This window comes from Macaca mulatta, chromosome 4 (assembly GCF_049350105.2).
Source record: "Macaca mulatta isolate MMU2019108-1 chromosome 4, T2T-MMU8v2.0, whole genome shotgun sequence".
In the NCBI taxonomy this organism is placed as follows: domain Eukaryota; kingdom Metazoa; phylum Chordata; class Mammalia; order Primates; family Cercopithecidae; genus Macaca; species Macaca mulatta.
Genome location: NC_133409.1, coordinates 9,315,381 through 9,342,881, shown reverse-complemented (window position 1 = coordinate 9,342,881; position 27,501 = coordinate 9,315,381). Strand labels below are relative to the sequence as shown.

Genomic DNA, 27,501 nt, shown 5'->3' with positions numbered 1-27,501 from the left:
AGCTTTAAGATCTCATAATATAATGTATAAAACATCCAGGTTTCACAAGAAAATCAGTGATGACACCAAGAATCAGGAAGATCTCAGAGTGAATGTAAAAATATAATCAACAGGTGCCAACAACAAGGTAACAGAAATGTTAGAAACATCTAGGGAAGAATTTTAAATTACTTTCAAAAATGCTTTTACGAATATTATGACACACTTGAGACAATGAAAGAGTGGAAAGTCTCAGAAATGAACTAGACAATATAAAGATGAACCAAATAGAAATTGTAGAACTTAAAATAGAACTCAAATTAAATAAAAGCACATTTGGGCTCAACAGCCGAATGCAGGAGGCAGAAGGAATAACCCACAAACTTGAAGACGGAGCAGTAGAAGTTACCCAATCTGAACGACAGAGAAAATAGGCTGAAAAAAAGAAGTTTCAGGGATCTCTGGTACCATAACAGAAGATCTAACATTAATGTCATTGGAGTCTACAAAGAGAGTAGAAAGAAGGCAGGCCAAAGAAGTACTCAAAGAAATAATGACAGAAAACTTTCTAAATTTGGCAAGAGACATGAACCTACAGATTCACAAAGTTGAGCAAATTTCAAACACGATAAAAAGCAAAGAAATGCATGCAAAGGCACATCATAATTAAACTTCTGAAGATTAAAGATGAGAAAAATCTTCGCATAAATAAAAAAAAGTGGCACCTTATCAATAAGGGAAAGCAATGTGAATGAGAGTGGATTTATCATCCAAAGCTTTGAAGCCTAGAGGGAAGTGGCACACTATTTTTCAAGTGCTAAAAGAAAGAACCATGAACTTTAAATCCTACATCCAGTTAAAATGTGGTTTTGGAAATGCAGAAGAATCAATAAAATTGGCCAACTTCTAGTAATACAGACAAAGGAAAAAGTGAAGACACAAATTACCAAATATCAGAAATGAATAATGGATATCATGAGAGACCCTCCAGACATCAGAAGGATAATACAGAAAAACCACAAGCAATTCTACACTTGTAAGTTTGACAACTTAAATAAAACGGACCAATTCCTCAGAAAATACACGTTACTGCAAGTCATGCAATAGGAAGCAGATTATTTGAGTAGCTCTGTAACTTTAAAGGCTATTATATTACAATTTGTAATAGAAAACTCCATATCAAAAGGTGACAGAATAAGAATCACAGAAACCTACTGATTGATGCAGAAAAAAATTGAAAAAATAACTAAAATAACTAAAAAATATAACTTTTTGGCAACATAAAAATTTGTCAATCATTTATCAATTCCCAAAAATGTGATTCAAGATTTACTCCTCCAGGAGTTTCAAAAGTCCAGGAATCACAGCTCTACAGTTTCCATGACAGTAATATAGTTAAAACTGTTCTTTTTATATAGCCTCCAGCTCAAAGAGCTGAATAAAATTGTTGTTAAATACATGTGGTTATTTAACAATTGAATGAATTTGACTGAAAATGGTGGCTATTAATTCTAATTCCAGAACAAATTCCTAATCTTCAATAAGTGAAAGGAAATCTTCCTTCCTACTGGTAATGCCCAATGCTGCCTCAATTACTCATATAATCATATACTGGGAGTAATGTGCTATGTAGTGGAGTAAATTCTAAACTCTAATAAACGTGTGTTACCTCACTCTTCAACTCCACGTCAGCTTTCCTCATTGTAATAAGGTATTTCTTAATACCACACTTAATTTCAAATATAATCCTTTTATATATGTATTAGATACAATGTATTTTTCATATCTAGTGTGTATTATATATTTATTGTATGTTATTTAGATATGTTAATATATTTATCAAAATTGGAGTTTTTAACAAAATATTACAAATTAACATATAAAATAACTAAAAAGATTAAGTTATATTATTCTGTCCATAGTATTAGCAAAGTAATCATGAATTTATTAAGCTAATATATAAAATGACTAGTATTTACCTTTTTATAATAAGCAGGGAAAAATAATCATGGTTAGACTATCTGTAAGGAACAGAGCAGTACACTCATTTTCTAAGTAGTTTACTTATTACTTTCAATTTTGCAATCTAATGAATTAGGTCCCATGTAAATAATGCAGATTCAAAAGATGTATTCAATGTAAATAACTCTATAGGAAATATTTATTCTTTAATGAAAATTTCAGTTTTGGAGATGGAAGTTTCTCATCGGTTCTAATTTCTCATCTGTTCTAATGTTACTTTCTTGTGAATTCATGTTACCAAATGTGAATTCATGTTACCAAATACACACATATAATAGGCCACCTTTTTTTTCTTTCTACACTCATTTATTATTACTTTTATATCGTTTTAGTAGTTTTATTGTTAATATTCATAATATGAGAACATATTCCACTATTTTACATATATATAGAAAGATTGAAATGTTTTAAATTACTTCAGTATTCCATAAAGTATATCAAACCCAAGATTAGAATTTATAAGTATTTGAAATTGTTAAAGTTTTAACATTCTAAGCTTAAGACACTTCTATTAAAATGTTTTTTGTAAACATAGTATCAGTCTTCCCTATAAAGTGATATTTTAAGTGACATTTTCTAGGAATGCTTTCTAAAGTAGCTTGAAATAAAGTAGACTTTTAATAGTGATTATAAAATAATTTTCTTCCCCAGGTGTTTGTATTAGCAGATTTCTGTTGTCCCTTATTAGATAATGTGGTTTTATCTTCCAACATATTTATACAAACTGAAGTCTTTTAAGACAGAAAGCCCTTTTATTGTGAATGTTTTTAGTATGTCTTAAAACCTGATCCCTATTTTTTTTTTTTTTTCAATTAAGGTGAGAGGCCCTCCAACGGCAGGGGCATTTAAAGAAAGACCAACCAAGCCCACAGCATTTCGAAAATTCTATGAGCGAGGTGACTTCCCAATTGCCCTTGAGCATGATTCGAAAGGAAACAAAATCGCCTGGAAGGTAAGTCAGGACACAGCTGTGCCGGCCAGCTGCACTTCCTGGAGTGACATCCCCCAATACCAAACACACTTGACTGCTAAGTAAATAAACTGGAGTCATTTCTCAGCACATGGAAGATGGTGGGAAAGCTCTTAGAGAAAGCCCCCCTGTGTCAGCCATCCACCTTGACTAACAATTAAATTACAGCCTGCAAAGAAGCAAATGACAGAGTTGCTTTGCCTTAGAGAATTGTCTGCTGCCCAATTCATCTCTATTTTTATGAGAACCTGGCAGCCCGGCCTGATCAGGCAGTCCATCAAATGATGGAACTGGCAGCTGGATACGGAGAGCAACAGCCATTTATCTACCCCAAATTTCACCTTCCTGCAGGACACTTCCAAATGGAAGCTTTAATTACCTAAATGGATAGGTCAAGATTGTCTGCTCTCTGGAAATGCAGAGTAGAATACAAAAGCAGGCCGATCCCAATCCTGGCTCTCCTCTCCGTCCCAGCCTGTGTCAGCCCGCTCCATGGCTGTCACACGTGCCCTGTTAGAGGGTGACCTCCACCGCTGAAGCCATTACAGCATAGACATTTTTCTGACAAAAGGTTAATTGGCTTCAAAATAAATGCATTGCCTAATGACTCCATTCCAATGTGGTTGTGTTCCTTTAGAAAAGGCTGACTGATGTTATTTGTAAAAACTTGCCAATCTCTTAACCGGAGAAGGCTTTTACATTTAATTGGAGAAAAATAAATGCTGGTCTCTAACCGGCTCCTGCTATTTAATTATTGTTGTGATCAAAGACTTTGCTTTTGGTGATATTTATCAGCTAAAAGGGCTTCTCTGCCTACAGACAGCAAAGCAGTTGTGCACACTTATGAGTATCACATCAAGTTAAGGACAAGAAAAGCTTTGGCCAAATATCAGTTACATTAAGCAATCGACACATTTAACTTAGAAGTCCAGCAGTCGTGACCAAAAGCAAATCAGGAATCGTTTGTAGTTAGTAACAAATAAATTTACGTTTAAATTTGTTAAACATAAATCAAAGTAAATAGCTTATAGTAATTTACTTTGAGAAATCAAATAGCTTAAAAAGGTGCATTAAAATTAAAATTTTCCTTCCTGTATAGAAACATCGAAAGGATTATTTGCATGATGTCTAGTATGTCTTTTAAAATATTTTCATATTTTTATCAAACATTTCTAATTCTTGAGCAGTCATCCGATATCAGTTATCGAACTTAGAATTATTCCAGCTTATGTTACAAGAGGAATTTGGTGGTATCCTTATTATGAAACCTTATTATAAAATTTTGCGGGGGTGGGAAAGAGGTGAGTAACATTATTGTCTCCTTTATGATAGTCTCTGTTAGAATCTGAATTTGTTTTGTGAAAATGTATGTATGATGAGAAAAAATATGTAGCGAGTATAACTAACTTTCATACTTTAGTCTTAATGTAAGTATGTGTCTCCAAAGTTTTGTTGGGATTTTTGGATTCGTATATTTGATTGGTTGCATGGATTTTGTGTTTGCCTGTCTATGTACTGGCTCATACAAGATAACACAGTAGAATGTCTTCAAAACCTGGTTCCTGTTGAGTAAAATAATACGTCATAATTCTTTATAAAAAGTGAGTGGCTTTTGGTGTTTTTCAGGTAATTATAACCTACATATAAATTGCATTAATGAAAATAAATTATATAGATTTATTATGATTCAAATAATTTTATGAGCAACCTTAGAAGTGTAGAGACTAGAAAAAATCACTTTGAAAATAAATTATTAATAAAAATATGAGACGAATCATTTTATCTTTGATAATCCAACAGTCAGCAGGGATATAAAATGCTTTTCTTTTTTATGGATATATTAATTCTCTTAAGCTACTATTGATTATAGTACTGATTCAGCAAGCTAGAAAGTAATAAAAAGAAGAAACAATTTATTTGCTGTCACTGGTAGTATAATAGCATAAATTTAGAAAAACATCTTATTCCAGAAGCTATGGACCTCTTTTAGAAAGTTGCTACTACATTTTAATTGCATTACTGTATCACTGAAGATAAGACATTCAGATTATTAATCATAGGCTTGGGAACCATCTATCCATAGTTTCATATTTATTTCGTGGCACATTTGAAAAAGCAAGAGACCAAGGCCCCGCACTCCACTCTTGTGTGTGGGCAGAGCAGCGGTTTCTGGTCATGCAAACCTCTCGTCTCAGTGTCATAGCTCATCCCTCATTGAGGACTCCTAAGGAGCAGTGCTTCCCTCAGAGGATATGACCTCTCTCAACTCTCCTCAGACACCCTAGGGACTCCAGGTGGATCTGCGAGCACCTGAAATGAAGTGCATAACTAAGTGAGAAGCATGTCTATTTCTTTATTGGTGTTTCCAGAGCCTATGGCTCTGAAGGACTTAGGAGGCACTGCTCTAAATCCTGGCACAGGCTGCCCCAGCCTCTCAGGGTCGTTCTAGTCTGTGAAGGTGCTGGTCTGGGGATCCCTCCCCAGGTCCTCAGACTCCTCTTCTACTTGTTCTGGATTACCTGACCAGATCTTCACCAGGTTAGGAACCTTTGTATGTTGTTGAAATAACAAAGGTACTCTATGGTAACATCAGAAGGTAGAAGTAAGAGTTAGAAACAGACAGATGTCTTTGCATGCTTAGGTTTCTCAGCCCACACCCTGCTCTCAGTACCAGTTTCATGCACATGAAAGTGGTCATTTGTTCCAGATGCCAAAACAACGTGGCAGGCTGCATGTCATCGTCTCTGTAGCTTCGTCTATTTCTTGTGGCATCTCTGAAGATTGCAGCAGTGTCTGATCCAACTGTCTGCAGTGGTGGAAACATTCTACATCTGCACCGTCTAATATGGTACAACTGGCCATATGTGGTGATTAAGCACTTGAAATGTGCCTACCGAGACTGAGGAACTGAATTTTTAATTTTATTTAATTTTAATTAATTTTAATTTAAATAGCCACATGGTTACCATATTAGACCGTGCAGCTCCAGATTAAGATAATGGCAATCAAAAATAAATGCCTGAATCTGCTACCCAGATAGATAGAAGGCTTTCACTATGTTAGAATTGTTATTATTAAAGTGAAAAAATGGGACCCATCTATGGATTTATTGTCATGGTTTTCTACGTGTATGATAAATTTCTTGGTAAATATGAGAAAAGTTTTGCAAAATGTTTGTAGCGAAAATTTCTCTATACTTATCAATGGCAGTTCATGAGCTATGAAAGATGAATAGATCTCATCTCAAATATGAAATCTACCAGACAATCTTGATTATCAATGGTTGTAGTTATAAAAAAGCTTAAGGAATACTTAAACAAAAAATGTTAATCTGTTTCTTTTGCTACATTTTTCTTCACCCCTCTAACATTTGGGAAATAACGACTGTTGATTGTTTTGCTGTCTTCAATATACCTGAGGCACTGTCAGTTTTTAGAAATAACTATATGGTATTGTAAACCATTCATTTATTTTGAAGATGGAAACAGCTACACCTACGCAAAGGTGTCTCTAAAATCTTTCACTTTCTAGGCATTTTGATGTAGTAGATATTGATACAGGCCGTCTTTCTCCATGATAATGTGCTATGTGACAGAATGCGACATGCACTAAGATGGATTTGTTTTCCACTAAATTTCTAATAACCAGGCATAAGAAGGTCCCAGATATCAGATATATTAGAAAAGGAAATAGATAAACCTATAACCCCCTAGGAAAATCAAGATATAATACCAACCCTTTCACAAATGCAACAAGATCACAAACCTCTCAAATCTGAAAGGGAGAAATGCAAAATGGACTTGTACTTTGTCCAAAATCCCTCCCCAGTTCCCCCACAGCACCCAATCACCCCACCCCTGACAATATCATGGTGGTCCTTGTCCAGAGCAGCAGAGATGCCAGAGGCCTTTCTGCAGTCTAGCTTTTTCTTCTTTGACATGTAAATGATATTCCATAGCCACCTATATTGAAATGAAATTAATAAAGCCAGAACTGATACACATGAACAGGTATATGTGAGAATGGACTTAGGTGGCCTCTACTCACTACCAAAAGTGTATCTTCCTCACTGGCCTATTAGAGATACATCAAATCTCACCATGGAGGCAAATTTCCCCTTAGGTTCATGTAGTAATTCTACGTGTTGATTAAAATTTAGATCTCCAGACTTGTTTTATATTAAAAAATACCTTCTTAATATTAATCAGATAGCTATAAACACTTAATAAATACTTGTTATAAATAAATGTTGACATCAATGTGTCATTTATATGTTTATACCCCACATTATTTCAAAATGGATTTAAATTGTCTTACAAAAAAACTATAAAGTCAGTATAAATAAGAGATGAGAGAAATGAAAACCATAGGGACCCAAAATGGATCCAGTACCAATGTTAGTAAAAATAGGCCTATCCTGAAATTCTATAAGGCAGAGATCTTTGTCTGTGTTTCTGATTTGTTCACTCACTTTCCTGGTACCTAGAACAGTACTGTCACAGGGCAGGCGCCCAGGGATATTTATCTGATGAAAGTAAAGCATTCAAGAGTTGATTATTTTTAAGTCTTATTTCTCTTGCTCCATAGGCCTCTCTTTCCTTATCTGTAAGTGACAACAACATGCCAGGTGATTTCTATGGCCCTTTTAAATTAAGAGCATTGAAATAAGTTTTGTCCCATAATTATTAAAATAACAGTATTTTGAGATGTTCATGGATTACTTCAAAGAACAAATATCGAATACAAATTTGCCACAGAGATCAATTCTTCTGGTAGTAAAATGGAAATATTAGCAGCAGGACATTTAATTTGAATCCGTAGCCCTTCAGGTTCCAGAGTGATATGCAACGGTCTTGAGGAGGTTGAACTTTTACCACGAGAATGCTCTTTAGGTTATACATGAATGTTTTTCAATGACTACTCATCCCTTAAAGTTTGCTTTCAAAATGACAAGTTCGCTTCCCTTTCTAAAGGACTGAAAATGTATGTCGCACTTGAACACCCAAGTAAAGGAAATGCTGTGAATAAATTAATCAGATGCATAAATCAGCCTTTATAATTTCCACTGATGGTGTCTCAGACAACACCTTTAATTATGTGTTGACTAACAATTCCATTCAGTATTTCTTCTCTGGCATTTTCTCCTTTTTTTCTAGTTCCTTTTATTTCTCAGCAGCATTGGTATTCATGAACTATAAAAAGCTCTGTCACTGTGACTGTTTTCATTGACATAACTGATAATTTCCTAGTAGGAAAAACAGTTATTGCATATAATTATTATAAAAGTGTGCACACATTTTCTTACAATTAAAATCAGCCCCGACTCAGGATAGCTCATTATCTGTAAATATTATTGCATTTTAAAGTAAATCACACTGTGATGTGATACACGATCCATTTGCTATCAATGTATTCACAAGATTCTGTAATTCTGAGTTATAATTTAGTCCCTTGGTACCTTCAATTTCTTAATGTTTCAATTTCTTAAGGATTTAAAAAATTAATGCTACATCTATTGCCCCTAAGTTAAAACTGATATTGACTTTTGAAATCTTATAGGCAAATTTATTTGAGCTGAATAATTTGTTTCACATCAAGGAGAATGAATGTTCTCTTAGAATTGTCCTGGGCTTCTATTTCTTTTGATAACTGCCAAAGCTTGAGTTTGGATAACAGGACTTAGTAGAATTTGCAAGGCAAATTTTACAAGAGAAGTGACAATTTACCTGATTTTTGTACGAGAGATCTGCCACGTTCCCACAATTATTTCCTTTGTGATTAATTAATAGACAGAGCTTATTCCAGAAGTCTTGAAAAAAATAATCCTCTGGCAATGAGTGTACTATTCTTAATGCCATTCTTTTATTTGATGTAAATTGCTACATCTTAAAAGTGTACAGCATGAAAATACAGCCATGTATCAGAAATAACTTTTATTTAAATTGGTTAGATGACCTCTGAAAACCAGATGAAAGATTTTCTGCTGAATGGGCTGGTGCTCCCTGCTGCCTATATAATTTATGTGAGAAATTAGTGCAAATGGTTCACTTTTATGGAGCAGAGCTGCTTGTAGCAAGCCTGCAGAAACAATTTTCCCCCAAGCCTCCATCTGTTCTTCAAACTAGGGCATATGCCATCTCATCGAGCTTGAAAGTCAACTGATTTATAACTCCTGGAAAGTGCATAGATTGAAAAGAAAGGTCGACTGCTGCTCTGTGACAGTGATTTGTTTGGCATTGGCTAAAGACAATTCACATTACCAGGGACCCACGGGGAAACAAGAAATGTTGTAAGTTTCAGATCTCAGTAGACTGACAACTAGAAGAAAAACAAATCACTCCTGCTTTTTAAGTCAGACGACCACCACGGTTGAAAAGTAGGTCTTGGTAGTGCTGAGGGTGTCAAAGCTAAGCTGCCCCCCGTATTGTCACATAGCATCCCATGAAGAAATGTGTCACTGCCACCCTCTCAGTGGTAAATGTTGCCATTGTAGAAGTATCAGTACTCTGATGTTTAAACAAAAAACGTGTGTCGCTGCTTGTCAGAAAGTTGTGTTTGGAGACACAAATTGGTCTTTGATGAATTTTCTATCTCTACCCAAGGTTAATCTCCAGTTCTGTTCCAATTAGCAATTTAATGAATGGTTCCCTCCTGTCTTGTCACTCATCACATGTCTCTTCTCTTTACTGAAGCACTATTGAGATCAAAAGTCCTTTGACAGGTGACAAATGGAATCAGATTGGCAGGATGCTTGTAAACAACAACAAAAAAATCATTCTTTGTTTGATGTTTTCATTTCAATAGTCAAAGTGTCATCTTCCCAGATAACAACTTTTAGTATATTGATGTTTTTGTTATCTTTTTACTACATGTATGTATGTTTTTTGTTTTGTCGAAACTGTGTTTCACGTGATAATTTTTAAGGAACTCAAAGGAGCATTCATGGTCCTAATTAAGAGAGGAGATTGATAGTGGACATACTGCCACAGGAATTCTAATAGTTTCCTCCAGTTTAATGACAACGAAAAAGACAATCATCTTTTAATGTGCAGGTTTAAGTTTTCAGCAGTCATTACTAAGGCCTTTGGAAAGGAGATACCCAAACATGTTCCTATGCAAAGCTCCATGTTAGCAGAGATGCACACACATGGCTTTTCCTGTAGTAATTCTCATGGCATGGTGCCCAACCACGTAAGCAGGCTTGTCATTGTGAGCATGTCGTTAGCATGTTTTTGAAGAGAATAGTAACTACTATTTTCACAAAGTTCATTATGTCTGAAGCACATTTCTTGCTATTGGAAAAAGTATAGAAATGGGCATAGTTGACAGAATCATTTTAAAGCCAGCCTCTGCCCCTACTCTAAGACACTGTCTTTACAACAAATAATCCTACAGAATTTCCAAGGTTTGGTTTGAATCTGAATAAAGGTAAACCCATCAACCTTTCTAGCCATAAATTCTCAAATTTTGAGTTCTTATTTAGATTGATCTCTCTCTGTTCATGCACAGGTTTAAGCACTTAAAAAGACAAGTATATGGTTTGAATATTTCTGAATTCTTGAATATCTCGAAAATACAAAATTTCGATTTCATATTCGTAAAACACAATTTAATTGAAATTAACATTCTTAAATTACAATTGCTTCCCTTCATATCTCTTTAGAAGATAACATCTTTGTATTCTATTAATAACATATGTTTGCTGAAAAATTAAGACTAGCCTGATTTTATTCCTTTAATGTCAATCTGTTCTTGTTTGTTTGTTTTGTTTAACAGCCTCGGTAAATGCACTATTTTTGTGTAATTAGAAGTTGCTTCCATGTATTTTTCTTTTCCTTTTGTGTATTCTTCCTTTACCACAGTAAGCTTATTGTCTACTTACTTGAAACGTTTTCTCAACTGAGGAGAGTTTTCTTTTGTAATATTACTTATTGTTACTCTGTCCCAATTTTCTATTTTCTTTCTTAGAACAAATATTACATGTAGATTATACATTTATATTCTATTCTATTATTTCTATCGTTATCTCCCTCAATATTTTTATCTCTTTATCCTTGTTTTAACTTCAGGCAGAGCTTTCTTATGTTTCCCATTTTTTTGTTGGTATGGATGTATCCATTACTGCCACCAGTTCAAATTTTAGCTGTGCTTAGGTAAACTGCCCAGCCCCTGGCAACACCCCGTGTCTAGCATGAGCATGTTTCACCTGGTCTTGTTCTGTTGGCCTAAAAGGGGGCTTTGTAACTTCTGACACTGAGATAGCTTAAGTACACAGACACCTATAATCCCTAAAAGGCACAGATACCCAGCTCTGTCTTCATCTGCCTTTACCTGTAGCATTTTGCTTGTAGGACACACTACTTTCTAGGACAGAATGCAATGTGGTACCAGAAATCTCTGTCCCTACTTGCTGTCCTGTTGTTTCTTGAGTTGACTGTGAATGGATGTAGGAAGGGTGAATGGAAGTGGATAGCGCTTTGTCTTGAAAGGCAGCTACTTCAAGGTAGGAGGCTGGGGGCCTAGTCCCTCCCGCCCCCGTCATCGCCCTTTTATTCTAGACCTTATGTTTCTGACAGGGCCAGGAACGGGGATCAGAAAGTGTGGGAGAGATGAAAAAGCTGACTACCTACTTTTGGATTGGTGCCTCTGGTTGCAAAACATAAGTTGACTATGAATTGTGGTTTTCCAATCCAGTTCCGTTGATCTCATTTTCTGCAGAAATTCCCTTTATTTTCTGCCTGCATATTTGTTATTATACTGATTTGCTGTTGCATGTTACATTTTCCTCTTTTTCTGTATCTTCATAGATAATTTTGTGGTATGTTGGGAGATACCGTGTCAGAGATTCATGACAAGATGCTATTTAAAAACCCTGAGTCTAATTCGTTTTTGTGCATTAATGGACTCCATTCTTTTACAGAGAAGTAATGTGATCTCATTAACACTTAGGCTACAGTGACTTGTCTATTCGTAAAGGAATTGAGTACTTATAATGGGTAAGACATGGTGCTGGGCCCTGTAACCTGCATAATATAAGTTCTGGTCTTAAGAAGCTTATTGACTGGAATAGATCACTATTCAAGGAAGAAACCGAAAGTCCTTTCAAAGAGTATATATCAGGTCTTAAGACAGATTGCTTCCGCTTGCATAGATCATAATTCTTAATCTTTTATGCAGTAGGTGTTAAACATTTGCTACTTCAATGATCTGGTTCAAATAATTTCTGTAGACAAACTTTTCAAATTGAGAGTCTCTATAAAATTTTTGCCAGTTCATAAATGGTTATCCATTTCAGTGAGCGCAGCTTGCTGATGCTTTCATTTTTCTTGTATTTCAGTTTTTTAATTGCCATACTAAGAAATAATAAATTTTACCTTTAAAATGGACTTTAGGCAGTCAATTCACATACCTACGAATCTACATATTGTGGCAATCCCAAGTATCAATAAGATATTACTGACTTCAATGGTCTACTCTGTACTTTGAAATAAACACTTTGAAAAAAAAAATTATGTTTTTACCTGTTTGTAAATTTTAAAGGTTTATCATGCTTGAGATTCAGTCTGAGTTAAGTCTGAAGACTTCTGGAGTCATGGTTAAATACAAGCTGGACTTTCTCATTCCAGCTTTCACATCCCTGCATGTCTGTTCTTCTATTTTCTATCTTAATAATTTATCAGTTTAATCTACTGTATAATTTGTTGAAATGTTTTCAAATTTATTTTCAATGAATATCAATTCTGGAATATATATATATATATATATATATATATATATATATATATATTTTTTTTTTTTTTTTTTTTTTTTTTTTTTGAGAAGGAGGCTCGCTCTGTCTCCCAGGCTGGATGGAGTGCAGTGGTGCAATCTCAGCTCACTGCAAGCTCTGCCTCCCGGGTTCATGCCATTCTCCTGCCTCAGCCTCCCAAGTAGCTGGGACTACAGGTACCCGCCACCACGCCTCCACGCCTGGCTAATTTTTTGTATTTTTAACAGAGACGGTTTCACTGTGTTAGCCAGGATGGTCTCAATCTCCTGACCTCATGATCCACCCAGCTCGGCATCCCAAAGTGCTGGGATTACAGGTGTGAGCCACCGCGCCCAGCCTATATTTGTTTCTTAAAAAGATCTGCCTACTCTTATATTTTTCTCACTTTATGGTTTCTCTTACTATCTTTATCAGATTGTATTTTTAAGTACACTCATTTGAGGTTCTTTTTCACACTCATCTATTATCTTGAGTTCCTGGGGTGTGAATTGGAATCTGCCTTCTGTGGGAGTCCCTCAGGGCCTGGGTTGTGAATGCACGCCCTGTGGTGTGCTTTCAGGTTCGTCTCTTCAGGACACACATTCTGAACCACTTTTTATGTGAATCAGCCTTCATGTTTCCTCACTGGGCTACTGTTCACTACTCTAAATTTGAGTTTCCCTTTCATTTCTGGTGACTTAGTATTTGCCTATCTTACTTTTGAGAATGGCTATGCATTTTTAAATTTTATTTTATTTTACTTTTCCTCCAGTATTTATAGCTTTTTTGGCCATATTGACCAGAGGTCTTTCTATTAATTCTGTAAAATTGTTTTCTCAATTAACTGAATATCTTCACTTAGATGCAGATTAAAGTACCATCTTGAGATGTAATCTTTCCTCAATGTTAGACCAATTCTAATACTTCCACAAGTGAAAAAAAAAATCAATGGAATAAAATATGTTTTGTATTTCCCATGGAAGTCCCTTTATGTAAGCAAGTTACCTTTATGTAAGTTAATGTGTATTGCATGATTGTGTATGTGTGTGTGTAATCAAACACACATAAATTAAAACTCTGTTGAACATAGCAAAACTTGGGTTTGGAAAAATCACAAGGAAAAGATGTAAAAATTTCGTGCCAACCCACAATTCCCATTTTTGTATGTATATAGTACATGCATGTGTATGTGTGTATTTATATGTGTATGCAAATATGTGTAGACATTTTGTTCCTATTTCAGTACCAGAGTAAAGATTTTTCTTTTCTTTTCTTTCTTTTTTTTTTTTTTTCTTTGAGACAGAGTTTCAGTCTTGTTGCCCAGGCTGGAGTGCAGTGGCGCAATCTTGGCTCATTGCAACCTCCATCTCCCGGGTTCAAGCAATTCTCCTGCCTCAGCCTCCCAAGTAGCTGGGATTACAGGCATGCACCACCAAGCCCAGCTAATTTTGTATTTTTAGTAGAGATGGGGTTTCTCCATGTTGGTCAGGCTGGTCTCGAACTCCCGACCTCAGGTGATCCGCCTGCCTCGGCCTCCAAAAGGCTGGGATTAGAGACATGAAACCCTGCACCCAAACAAGATTTCAATTTTCGTACTGTAAAATTAAGGTGGGTGGGATTATCCTAAGGAGATCTTTATCTTCTCAATATTCATATCTACTAATATGAATCTCTTGAGAAGCATTAACCCTTCCATTGGAAAACATCTTTCAAATTCTTTCCATTTGCAGTAAGTTGTGTAACATTTTACTAAACATCATTAAATACTTTTTAAAAATCAACAAATTATAGCATTGGATTGGAGATAATTTAGTGTTTAGAAATCATCTTCATAGAAAGAATCACTGTAGATTTATTAGTAATTTTTAGTTTTGAAGAGTTGCTTGGGTAATGATTAAGTAACTTATATATGCACTTCATTTACATAAATTTTTATTTATATATTTTAAATGCATTATGAGAAGTGCTAGTGTATTAGATTGCTAATATTAAAACCACAAGTCAAAAAATACAAAAGTTAAGATTTTTGTAATTCTATTTGGGAATCTCTAGCTTTTTCTGTTGGTGTGGGTTATAATTTCAACACTGCATTATTCTAACTTATTACATTTAATAAACTAACAATTGGGACTAGCTTCAAATCTCAAGTAGCAATTTAGCAGATGGTTCATTTCATGAGAAAGAAATATGGACTATGGTGACTATGACTGTACTATTGGAGAAATGGAAGAAAGTGAAAGTAAAATGTATTGGTTAGTTGCAATATTACTAGTAATATTTTGTCTGGTTAATAATATTAGAATGTAGATCAATTTGCACAAATAATAAGCTCCACAACCAAATGAATAATCCTCTATGGAATATACTAGTATTGCAGAAAATCTTTTTGGTAAGAAATGTTGCATGCTATTACTGTAAAGCATCATTATTTGGCTTCTTAAACAATCACTTTGTTTTTCTCATCATTCGCTGTCTTGTACTTTATACATCAGACATCTCTGTGCATGTAGATTATCAACCATGCTGACTCCCTTTTTGTCTCTGAACCTGTACCATGCTGGCCTCTCTTGAATGCCTCCATTGTCTCCACATCCACCTCCTCTGCTCAGCCTCTAACTGCTCATCTGCTTATACCTGGCTCAGCTCTTACAGTCTGTTAAAAGTCTTTCCTGACTTTCCCAGGCCAGATTGAGTACCCTTCTCTGGGAAACCAGCATACGCTATAACTGGTCTCATCGCTGAGTAAGACAGTGATCTGCTTTCACATCTCCCCTCAAGATGGTGGACTGCAGAAGAGCTGGAGCAGGGTTATCTGACTTTGACCTACCTTAGCCCCTGATACAACATGAGTAAATATTTTAAGGCTGATGGTTCAAATGATTCATTAAAATACATTTTTATACTTTTCATATATTTTTGTTTGTTGAATCCAGTAGCAATTGCAATTTTCATCTACTTGCGAACCAAGAATGCGGGTGGTTATCTGTGACTTTTAAATTTTCTTTGCAGGCCCCATAGATCTTTCGGTAGCTCTAGTTATTTTTGTTTTCTTATAGAATGTAGTTTGCAGTACTTTTAAAGCCTGTATAGTATCAGCTCACTGAATATTGCTGATTGCTGAAGAAAAGTGTTTGTTCGTTTAAACTCCAGTGATCATAAATTGCATTCTTATCTATGTGTTGTCTTTAAATATGTGCCGTCCAGTTGGTGCTCATGTAACTTGTAAGAAGCGTTATTCACTTGCTAGGCGTTACCTGAGTACCTACTGGGTGCCAAACCCTGCTCTAATCTGGAAATACAGCAGTGAATGAAGCAGCCAAATTCTCAGTGCTCATGGAGCTTCCACTACAGTAGGAAAAACTAAACAACCAAACAAATAAATACAGAGACTGATAAATGGTAATGTGTAGGCCATTTGGTAATATTGTCTAAATTGTTTTTAAAAATAAGAGTCCTAACTCAATACTTTTCCCTGTTTAAAATGCAGTGATATCGAAAATAATAAAGTATTAAGGAGAATGCAATGAAAATAATCAAATAAATTGTGCACTTTCAGAACCTAGTACTGAAAATCAGTGTAAGAGTTATAACCCAACACTCTAATGAATTAACAAATTATATTTTAATTACATTTTATTCCACTAAAACTCTAATTAAGGAATCATGAATGACTGTGTTTTGTACATTTCAACATAAATATTTTGTGAGTTTATGTAAATATATATTTCCTTTGTGAAAAGTACTTTTCACATTTCAAAAATAAAAAAACCTAAATAGCCAAGCAAATCCATTTTTTATGTCCCCTTTCTCTCTTATTTTGAAAGTAAAATCACTACTAGTGAGCAGATTTAGAAAAACAAACAGGAAATGATGAGACACATGTGAGCAGATAAAATGTCACATCCAGATTGTCTTTAGAGAGAGCACATGAAAGCAAGCACCAAATGCAGGCAAGGCCTGGCCTGCAGGGAAGACACATTCAGATGGAGTCACAGCTCATGAACTTATTTGGGATACAAATATATAAAAGTGTCTTCTATGGCAGTTATATAATAGGATGTATCTGAGAAATTAATGGAATTTAATGAAAAGAGATGAAACTGAGTATTAAAGATGTGCACTATTCATTTGTTTGTTCTGAGCATTCTTTCATCCATCACACATTTCAGAAGGTTGCAATTTATTAAGTGCAGTGAAAATCACTGGTGATATAGGCCTTTGTGCAGTGTATACAATTAGCCATAAGTTACATTCATGAGCTGCATAATGTAGTTTTGGTCAACGATGAACTGCATATTCGATGGTGGGACCATAATATTATAATGGATCTAAAAAATTCCTATTGCCTAGCAATGACATAGCCATTGGAACATTCAGCAACACACGTTGTCTTTTCTCTGCTTAGATACAAAAATATTTACTATTGTGTTATAATTGCCTGCGGTATTCAGTACAATCACCTGCTATACAGGTTGGTAGCCTAATAGCAATGGGCTACACCATATAGCCTAGGTGTGTAGTAGGCTATACCATCTAGGCTTGTGTAAATATGCTCTTTATGGTGTTTTCACAAAAATAAAATCACCCAAGGACACACTTCTCAGAATGTATCCCTATCGTTAAGTGGTACGTGACTGTAGAAAGCAGTAAAAAGTAACTTAAAATAGTGTAAAATTACTTGTGTTTTGGAAATGATAAATCTAAATGCTGCCTCATGATCAGCCACAAAATTAGTAGATAAAATTAGACACCAAAATTATTATATCAGAAATCTAAATTATGTTTAATTAGTGTACATAGTTTTAAAATTCATTTTGCTTTATAAAATAATTTTAACCTCATAAACATGTTCATTTGTTTAATTTATTTCTTTCTTAAAAAAATTAGAGATGGGATCTTGCTATGTTACCCAGGTTGGATTCAAACTCCTGGGCTCAAGCAATCCTCCCACTTCAGCCTCCCGAGTAGCTGGGACTACAGAAGCATCTGTATCTTAATGTAAATTCAATAAGAGTTTTATAGCAGTTGAAGTGAAAACATGCTAAATTTTGTATTGAAAGAGCAATGGAATATTTAAAGGATATTTAAATATATAACCTTAGCATGTCTTTGAAAGAACACGTGATCAAGTCCAGATTCTAATAGAAAGATCCCATTGTTACTGTAAGGAAGACAAATTACTTTTTCTCATTCATGGCTGAGGCTCCTGTAACAAAAAACAAATTAGCAAGAAAAAAAGCATACAAGTTTATCTAATGTAAGTTTTATAAGACATGGGAAGCTCCATAAGGAAATGAAGACCCAAGGAAATGGTTAATCCTGAGTGTTCTTTCTAGCAGGTTTGATGAAGAGGGGACAGTTGTAGAGAAATAGGAGAGGACAAAGGAAGCTTGGCAAAACCTGTGTTCAGATTCTTCTCTGTGACCCTTTGTCTTCTGAGATAAGGATGTTCTTTTTCTCTGGGTATGGGAAGGGCACCCCTCACCTATAAGGGTCTTATGACCAGCTTTAGGAAAGAAAGGTGGAAGAAGGTGAGGGAGAACTTCCTGCTTCTTCCATTTTTAAAGATGTGGCATATTTGGGGATAGCTGTCCTGACCCTGTCAATACAGAATCCCTTCTTTGGACTTTAGATTATCTTGCACTGCCTTTTCATTATTATTTATTCAAATGGGACCCTAACACAAAACCAATGTGATATAGAAAGTTAACACCAAGAAGCGCTCGTGTCTCTGTGGCTGCAGTAAACAGGAGGAAGGGCGTGGTCCACTCTCAGAATGCTGTCACGGTTCAGAACTGAGGGATTTAATATTGGTTGGATATTATTTTCTCTTCTCTCTCCCTCTTGTCCCGTTTCTCACTGAATAGCAACACCAATGTATTTACCTGTTTGGTTGGACTACTTTGATGGACTTAAGCATAGAGTTAAAAGGGAGGAGAGCAAGCTCAAGTGCACTAACTTGAGCAGTTTGGGGAATCAGGGATTAAGATCTTATGCTTCTTGGAGCCCTAGGGACAATGGTTGAACTGCGTCAGGCAGCCAGACTGGAATCAGGTGGAGTCACTGGCAAGTTAGAAGCCCTTAATTTTGTCATGCCTCTCACTTCCTGTGACCCTGGCCTGCCCCTACCTACTCACCCACATGGCTCCAGCCATACTGACTTCCTTGATTTTCCAAGAAAACAAATGCCCAGATCTCCCTCTGGCCTTCATTAGGAATGAGTTTCTCCAACTCTTGGCCAACTTCCCCTCTTCAGGGCTGTGCTCTGCTATATCAAAGCAGCCATCCTTGGCACCCATTCTCATCCCCCTCTCCCCAGGGACACAATGATGTTTCTCCAGAGCTCAATACCATGCCTGTCCCAGGTAAAACACTGGGATAAGAAAGACATTTTGTCTGTGGCTCTCGCTACCATCCAGTAATAGCTTCAAATGGTTTTAGACAGCAAGGATTAAAGGATGGTGATCTAGTTGAAAGTGTGCAGGCATGGTGGGGGGTAGGCGTCTTACATTAAAATGAAGTTTACTTATCAAGCATTTAGTTATTTAGGTGGCTTTGGTGGAGAGCTCAGCTGAAGGAGATGAAGTTGGGGAGAGAGGACGGAGACATCCTGAGACATCCCTTCTAGCTGCTGCTGGTACCTTCTTCCTTTTCTTACTTTCGACGCACACATTCTCAGCTCTCCTTTATTTAGTCATGAATTTACTCATTTATTCAAGAAATATTCATTGAGCATCTTTGTTACTGCCATTAGTTCAAATAATATCTTCTATTTTTAATCTGCTTCATTTTGTCCTATTCTGCTTGCTATTAAAACCTACCTCTTCTGTGCGAATCCCATAGATTATTGTTATTCTTCTAACATACTGTTCATTCTTTGAACCTAGAAGAGTGCAACTTTCATGATGGTATTTGGAGCATGAAGGCAGGCAGGTAGGGTTTAGAGGATAAGAAGGAGACAAGCAGAGCTGAAAGGTTTTGAAACTGCCTTCAAAGCCAACACATACACCACCATTTATTCATTCTAAGATAGGTCTTTGTGATTAAAAGTTAATGATGTTCAGTTTATATTTATTGCTTTTCATTGTTTTATTAAATATTTCATTTGACAAGTACTTATTGAGCATTTATGATAAGCCAGACATTGATTAGATGCTGTACATACAGCATCTAAATTCTTGTCCTGGTAGTGCTTGAGATTTTGAATAGGGTGAAATCATAAGAATGCCATAATATTCCTTGGCATTAGTGAAACTTGATAAATTTATTTTGTTTCTTTCATTAAACTTCGTTTTCTAAGTTCTGGGATACATGGCAGGATGTGCAGATTTGTTACACAGGTAAATGAGTGCCATGGTGGCATGCTGCACCTATCAACCCAGCACCTAGGAATTAAGCCCAGCAAGCATTAGCCATTTATCCAGATGCTCTCCCACCCCATGCACCTCCACCCCACAAGAAGCCCCAGTGTGTGTTGTTACCCTCCCTGTGTCCATGTGTTCTCATTGTTCAGCTCCAACTTGTTTAGGTTTTCTGTTCCTGAGTTAGTTTTCCAAGGATAATGGCTTCCAGCTCCATACATGTTCCTGCAAAGGACGTAATGTTGTTCCTTTTTATGGCTGCATAGTATTCCATGGTATATATGTACCACATTTTCTTTATCAAGTTTATTATTGATGGGCATTTGGGTTGATTCCATGTCTTTGCTGTTGTGAATAGCACTGAAGTGAACATACACATGCATGTATCTTTATAATAGAAGATTTATATTCCTTTGTGTATATACCTAGTAATGGTATTGCTGGGTCAAATGTGTGTCTGGCTTTAGGTCTTTGAGGAATCACCACACTGTCTTCCACAATGTTTGAACTAAATTACATTCCGATAAACAGTGTAAAAGCATTCCTATTTCCCCATAGCCTCTCCAGGATCTGTTGTTTCTTGACTTTTTAATAATCGTCATTCTGACTGGCGTGAGATCGTATCTCATTGTGGTTTTGATTTGCATTTCTCTAATGATCGTGATGATGATGATGTTGAGCTTTTTTCATGTTTCTTGGCTACATAAATATCTTCTTTTGAGAAGTGTCTGTTCATGTCTTTTGCCCACTTCTTAATGGGGTTGTTTGTGTTTTTAAGAAAAGGTATTTTTTAATCAATTGTTTTTCATGAAATCTAAATATGCCTTATCAGTATTCCAATCTATGTGGCCTGGTTGTTTCTAAATTTTATTTTTAATAACTGAATGATTTTAAATAAAATTCTTGCTATATCTGGTTTAAAATGGTTTTGATGATTAGCTTTTGTTAGTGGCATTTACAAATTCTAAACAACTTGTACCACATCCATTATTTTCTTTAGCTTCTGCTGGGATTTGCTGTGTAAAAGAGTGTGGGAACAATGTAGCTCACATTATTCTGATAATTAACATCTGGGAAGGACAAGCTTCTGCATAAATTTTTCCCATAATGGGAAGAAGTGAGCAGAAACAGAATGAGCATTGTGGGCTACGATTTTAATATTTAAAATATTTTTCTCTTAGGAACTGAACCTCTAGCTTCTGCACATAAAAGCGGTCTTTTTTTTTTTTTCATTTTTTTGCCCAAATAAAGACAATTCCAAATAAACTATTATATTTTGTTTGATGTCTTCCTTTCTACTCAACAAAGCCAATGATTTGCAATTTGAATAACTTTTCAAGCAATTTCTCTATTTCTTTTTTAAAAATATTTTTTATATAATTTATTATATGAAGATTTTTTTTTTTTTTTTTTTTTTTTTTTGAGACGGAGTCTCGCTCTGTCACCCAGGCTGGAGTGCAGTGGCCGGATCTCAGCTCACTACAAGCTCCGCCTCCCGGGTTTACGCCATTCTCCTGCCTCAGCCTCCCAAGTAGCTGGGACTACAGGCGCCCGCCACCTCGCCCGGCTAGTTTTTTTTTTTTTGTATTTTTTAGTAGAGACGGGGTTTCACCGTGTTATCCAGGACGGTCTCGATCTCCTGACCTCGTGATCCGCCCGTCTCGGCCTCCCTAAGTGCTGGGATTACAGGCTTGAGCCACCGCGCCCGGCTCTATTATATGAAGATTTAATCAGCGTTTGAAAGGAGTGATGCCATCTTGCTTTTTAATTAAATTTCTTTTACTAGACCTTTCACAGTGGATTCAGGCATAAGTGTAGGGTTTTAAACTTTTTCCCCTCTTGACAAATAATGAGGTGAATTATGAAAAATAATAATTTGTCATAATTTCCAAAAGAATGGGCTCTACAGCCTTCCTGTTACTAGTGTCAAAAGATGAATTAACTTTCTTTCGTTACCTAACCATAGCCATGTTGCTAACTTGATCTCAGCTCTCTTGGAAAAATGGGAATACTTCTATATTTAGGCAATATTCCTTCTAGCTATTAACATGACTTCAGTTTCATTTGGTTGTCTTTCTTCTAGTAACTGCCTCATTCAGAGAAGATATTACCAACACTTTTTGTCACTTTTGATTCCCCTCTGGAGCTCTTTTATGCCCCTTGCCTTGACAACTTGTTTGTGCAGACTTTTCTGGAATTGGAGCATTATTTGTATCTTTTAAAAAACAATATGCTAATTATTTTGAAAAAAACAATATGTTGTTTCTTGACTTTTTAATAATTGCCATTCTGACTGGCATGAGATGGTATTTCATTGTGGTTTTCATTCGCATTTCTGTAATCATCAGTGATGTTGAACCTTTTTTCATATGTTTGTTGGTCGCATAAGTGCCTTCTTTTGAGAATTGTCTGTTCATGTCTTTTGCCCACTTTTTAATGGGGCTGCAATTAAAAAATATGTACTTAAAAAAACCAATATGTTAATTAATTTGAATTTTTAGGGCTTTTTTCAATTATAACAGTTTTACTAATGATACTTTTATAAGTATTGATGCAATCTTATTTCTCTTCTTTTCTAAAATTGTGGTAAATACCCATGATATAAAATTTGCCATCATAACCGTTTTTAAGTGTATAGTTCAAGTCATGGTAAGTGCACTCACATTGTTGTGCAACCAATTTTCAGAACTTTTTTTCATCTTGCAAGACTAAATCTCTATGCCCATTAAACAGCTCCTCACTCCCTGCTCCCCACATCCCCTGCTAACCACCATCTTACTTTCTGTCTCTATGAAAAGGACATAATGAATTTCATAAGAGATTTTTCATGTATGTTAGGTGCACAGTGAAGCGTTATTTTGTTTTTGTATAGATTATTGGTAATATGGCCTCCAAATGCTAAAAAAAGAGAAGAAAATTAAGTCAATTATCTTTTCTACTTGGAATGTTTAGCAGCCACAGAGAGTTAAATAAGAAAACGGTACCTGTGCTAAAAAATTAACAAAATTCAACAGCCCTTCATGCTAAAAACGCTCAATAAATTCGGTATTGATGGAACGTACCTCAAAATAATAAGAGCTATTTATGACAAACCCACAGCCAATATCATACTGAATGGGCAAAAACTGGAAAAATTCCCTTTGAAAACTGGCACAAGACAGGGATGCCCTCTCTCACCACTCCTATTCAACATAGTGTTGGAAGTTCTGGCTAGGGCAATTAGGCAAGAGAAAGAAATCAAGGGTATTCAGTTAGGAAAAGAAGAAGTCAAATTGTCCCTGTTTGCAGATGACATGATTGTATATTTAGAAAACCCCATTGTCTCAGCCCAAAATCTCCTTAAGCTGATAAGCAATTTCAGCAAAGTCTCAGGATACAAAATTAATGTGCAAAAATCACAAGCATTCTTATACACCAGTAACAGACAAACAGAGAGCCAAATCAGGAATGAACTTCCATTCACAATTGCTTCAAAGAGAATCAAATACCTAGGAATCCAACTTACAAGGGATGTAAAGGACCTCTTCAAGGAGAACTACAAACCACTGCTCAGTGAAATCAAAGAGGACACAAACAAATGGAAGAACATACCATGCTCATGGATAGGAAGAATCAATATCGTGAAAATGGCCATACTGCCCAAGGTTATTTATAGATTCAATGCCATCCCCATCAAGCTACCAACGAGTTTCTTCACGGAATTGGAAAAAACTGCTTTAAAGTTCATATGGAACCAAAAAAGAGCCCGCATCTCCAAGACAATCCTAAGTCAAAAGAACAAAGCTGGAGGCATCACGCTACCTGACTTCAAACTATACTACAAAGCTACAGTAACCAAAACAGCATGGTACTGGTACCAAAACAGAGATATAGACCAATGGAACAGAACAGAGTCCTCAGAAATAATACCACACATCTACAGCCATCTGATCTTTGACAAACCTGAGAGAAACAAGAAATGGGGAAAGGATTCCCTATTTAATAAATGGTGCTGGGAAAATTGGCTAGCCGTAAGTAGAAAGCTGAAACTGGATCCTTTCCTTACTCCTTATACGAAAATTAATTCAAGATGGATTAGAGACTTAAATGTTAGACCTAATACCATAAAAATCCTAGAGGAAAACCTAGGTAGTACCATTCAGGACATAGGCATGGGCAAAGACTTCATGTCTAAAACACCAAAAGCAACGGCAGCAAAAGCCAAAATTGACAAATGGGATCTCATTAAACTAAAGAGCTTCTGCACAGCAAAAGAAACTACCATCAGAGTGAACAGGCAACCTACAGAATGGGAGAAAATTTTTGCTATCTACTCATCTGACAAAGGGCTAATATCCAGAACCTACAAAGAACTCAAACAAATTTACAAGAAAAAAACAAACAACCCCATCAAAAAGTGGGCAAAGGATATGAACAGACATTTCTCAAAAGAAGACATTCAGACAGCCAACAGACACATGAAAAAATGCTCATCATCACTGGCCATCAGAGAAATGCAAATCAAAACCACAATGAGATACCATCTCACACCAGTTAGAATGGCGATCATTAAAAAGTCAGGAAACAACAGGTGCTGGAGAGGATGTGGAGAAATAGGAACACTTTTACACTGTTGGTGGGATTGTAAACTAGTTCAACCATTATGGAAAACAGTATGGCGATTCCTCAAGGATCTAGAACTAGATGTACCATATGACCCAGCCATCCCATTACTGGGTATATACCCAAAGGATTATAAATTATGCTGCTATAAAGACACATGCACACGTATGTTTATTGCGGCACTATTCACAATAGCAAAGACTTGGAATCAACCCAAATGTCCATCAGTGACAGATTGGATTAAGAAAATGTGGCACATATACACCATGGAATACTATGCAGCCATCAAAAAGGATGAGTTTGTGTCCTTTGTAGGGACATGGATGCAGCTGGAAACCATCATTCTTAGCAAACTATCACAAGAACAGAAAACCAAACACCGCATGTTCTCACTCATAGGTGGGAACTGAACAATGAGATCACTCGGACTCAGGAAGGGGAACATCACACACCGGGGCCTATCATGGGGAGGGGGGAGGGGGGAAGGGGGAGGGGGGAGGGGGGAGGGATTGCATTGGGAGTTATACCTGATGTAAATGACGAGTTGATGGGTGCAGCACAGCAACAAGGCACAAGTATACATATGTAACAAACCTGCACGTTATGCACATGTACCCTACAACTTAAAGTATAATAATAATAAATAAATTAAAAAAAAATAATAATAAAAAAAAAAAAAAAAAAAAAAAAATTATCACAACATATGAAATACATATAATTTAATTAGAAATTAAAATATCAGGGTAAAAATGTGTGTCTAAACCCTGTCTAAAACATTAGCTACATTGTATAACATTTCATACATTGTATAATGAATGCATATATAAAAGGTTATAAAACCTTTAAAAATGATATAAGTTGTTTTAGGCCAGTTGAATTATGTACATGCCATTTCCCAAATATGCTGTTTAATATCCCTTACACCAATGAGCACATGTATGTGTGTATGTTTGTATTAAATTCACTTTTACCTGTTTTTGACATCCTTATTAAAACTTGGAATTGTTTGATTTTTTAAAAAATGTTGATAATTGCAAAGGTTATCTAGTTATGCCTCAAGATCACTGGCCTCTCTCTATAGCTTTTGCCAAAAATACTCCTTAAATCAATTGTCCTGTATCTGAATGTAGATTCTATTATATTTCCATCCAGATGTTTTTGCTAATATCATTTGTATGTTACTTTAACATAATGAAACCCAGAAGGTGCAATTTCATGTTAAAGAGCATAATCAGGGCTTATCATGTCCTAATGCCAATCCCAAATTTTGTTCTAATGTAAAACTTCGTAATAAAATTTGAAACCAAAGGGGTTTTCCTGGTTTACATAAACTACTAAATCCCCTTTATTTTGGCATATTAAGTTAAAATAAACTGTAAGAGTAACTTAAATGCATATGATTACTTATATTTTTACTATATTACTTGGCATCATTCAGCCCTGTTTCAAGGACTTAATGCTTATTTGGTTACTCTTTTTCATTTTCCCATTTCCTTCCATTGTTTGATGCTTGGAATAAATTATACAAGCTAAACTATATTATTTTTTCACTATCTGAGTCTTTCTTTTCTGATGATGAATATGCTTTAGAAATGGCTTATTCGGTAAAACATTGTTTCATCAGTCATTCCTATCTGATTTAGTATGCAAAGTATACGTGAATTATTACAAAAGAGAATCTTTACATTAAATTTTATTCTGTTTGCCATTTGTCATCCTTTCATAATTATTTATAAAGCAAATTCTATTTCTAAAAAGAAGATATAATATGATCTGGTCCTTCTGTGTACTCTTTTTATTGCTATTTGTAATTGAGTAATAGTGAGGGAAGCACTGTCTTGAGTCATTGGAACATGCTAGGAAATCATTCTTTGATATACACCTTCAAGTATGAGAAGATAAATCACAAATGGTAAATTGGATACCATGTTAAAATATCTGCAAACAATTTTTTAACCGTAAATGTATTTCATAAATAGTTATTTAATTATACATCTTAAAATATAGGTTTGATCCTGCATCTTGACAATGAAAAACCCAAGGGTTTGTGAAATTCTATCCTAAGCAGAGAAAATCTGTGTTTTTTTGTTGTGTGGTGTTACATACTACACAAGTAGCACGTGCTTTTTAATTACCTGCTGTCATCTATATGAACTTGTTGAGGAAATGAAAATCAGCTTGGGTCTTACAGTCTTTCATTGGACACAGTTCAACAAAAAATAATAACTCACTCCAACTTTTCAACTCTTTTAAAGTCTTCTGTTACAAATCGTAATGAAAAGTATCATACGATATGTGTGAAACTCATAAGTAAAATGATTCTTTTCAGTAGGAAAAAAATGGTTAAAAATAACCTACTTTTTCTTCCTCTCTTTTCCTTTGTTTTGGTCAATTTTCCATCCCACATCCTGTTCTGTCTTCCTTTGCTTTATTGTTATTAAATACTTTCCTGTCCTAAATCTTGAATTCTGACATATTTTTGCATGGCTTTAAGATTATATTTGACTTTAACATGATTTTTATATTTTTTTACTTCTTTTTGGTAATACTTAATATATTCATTGTGCAGTATTGTGAATGGGAAAAATAAATAATCAATTTTTCTCTTCTTTATTCCTTCAAATTTTCATTATTTCCCTCAATTTATAAATCTTTATAACTTAGGCTTTCTCCCCTTTCTTTTTCTCAATTGGGTTATGTTTCCACATCCCGGGTCTAGCCTGGTACAGGGGTAGTCAGAGGGCTGTGATTTCAGGGAAGCAGAAACCGCCTCCTCTTGGCATTCTCCTCAATATCCATAACTGTTGCTTGGCACATTG

General features: G+C 35.5%; 1 protein-coding gene across 1 annotated transcript in view; it reads left to right on the top strand.

Annotated features, from left to right (window-relative positions):
- Positions 1-27,501, top strand: part of PACRG (parkin coregulated) — a 588,979-nt gene that overhangs the window by 83,123 nt on the left and 478,355 nt on the right. Inside the window, exon 2 of the mRNA NM_001266357.1 lies at positions 2,819-2,953. Coding sequence (NP_001253286.1) covers positions 2,819-2,953 — 135 coding nt within the window. The remainder of the gene's footprint in view (positions 1-2,818; positions 2,954-27,501) is intronic.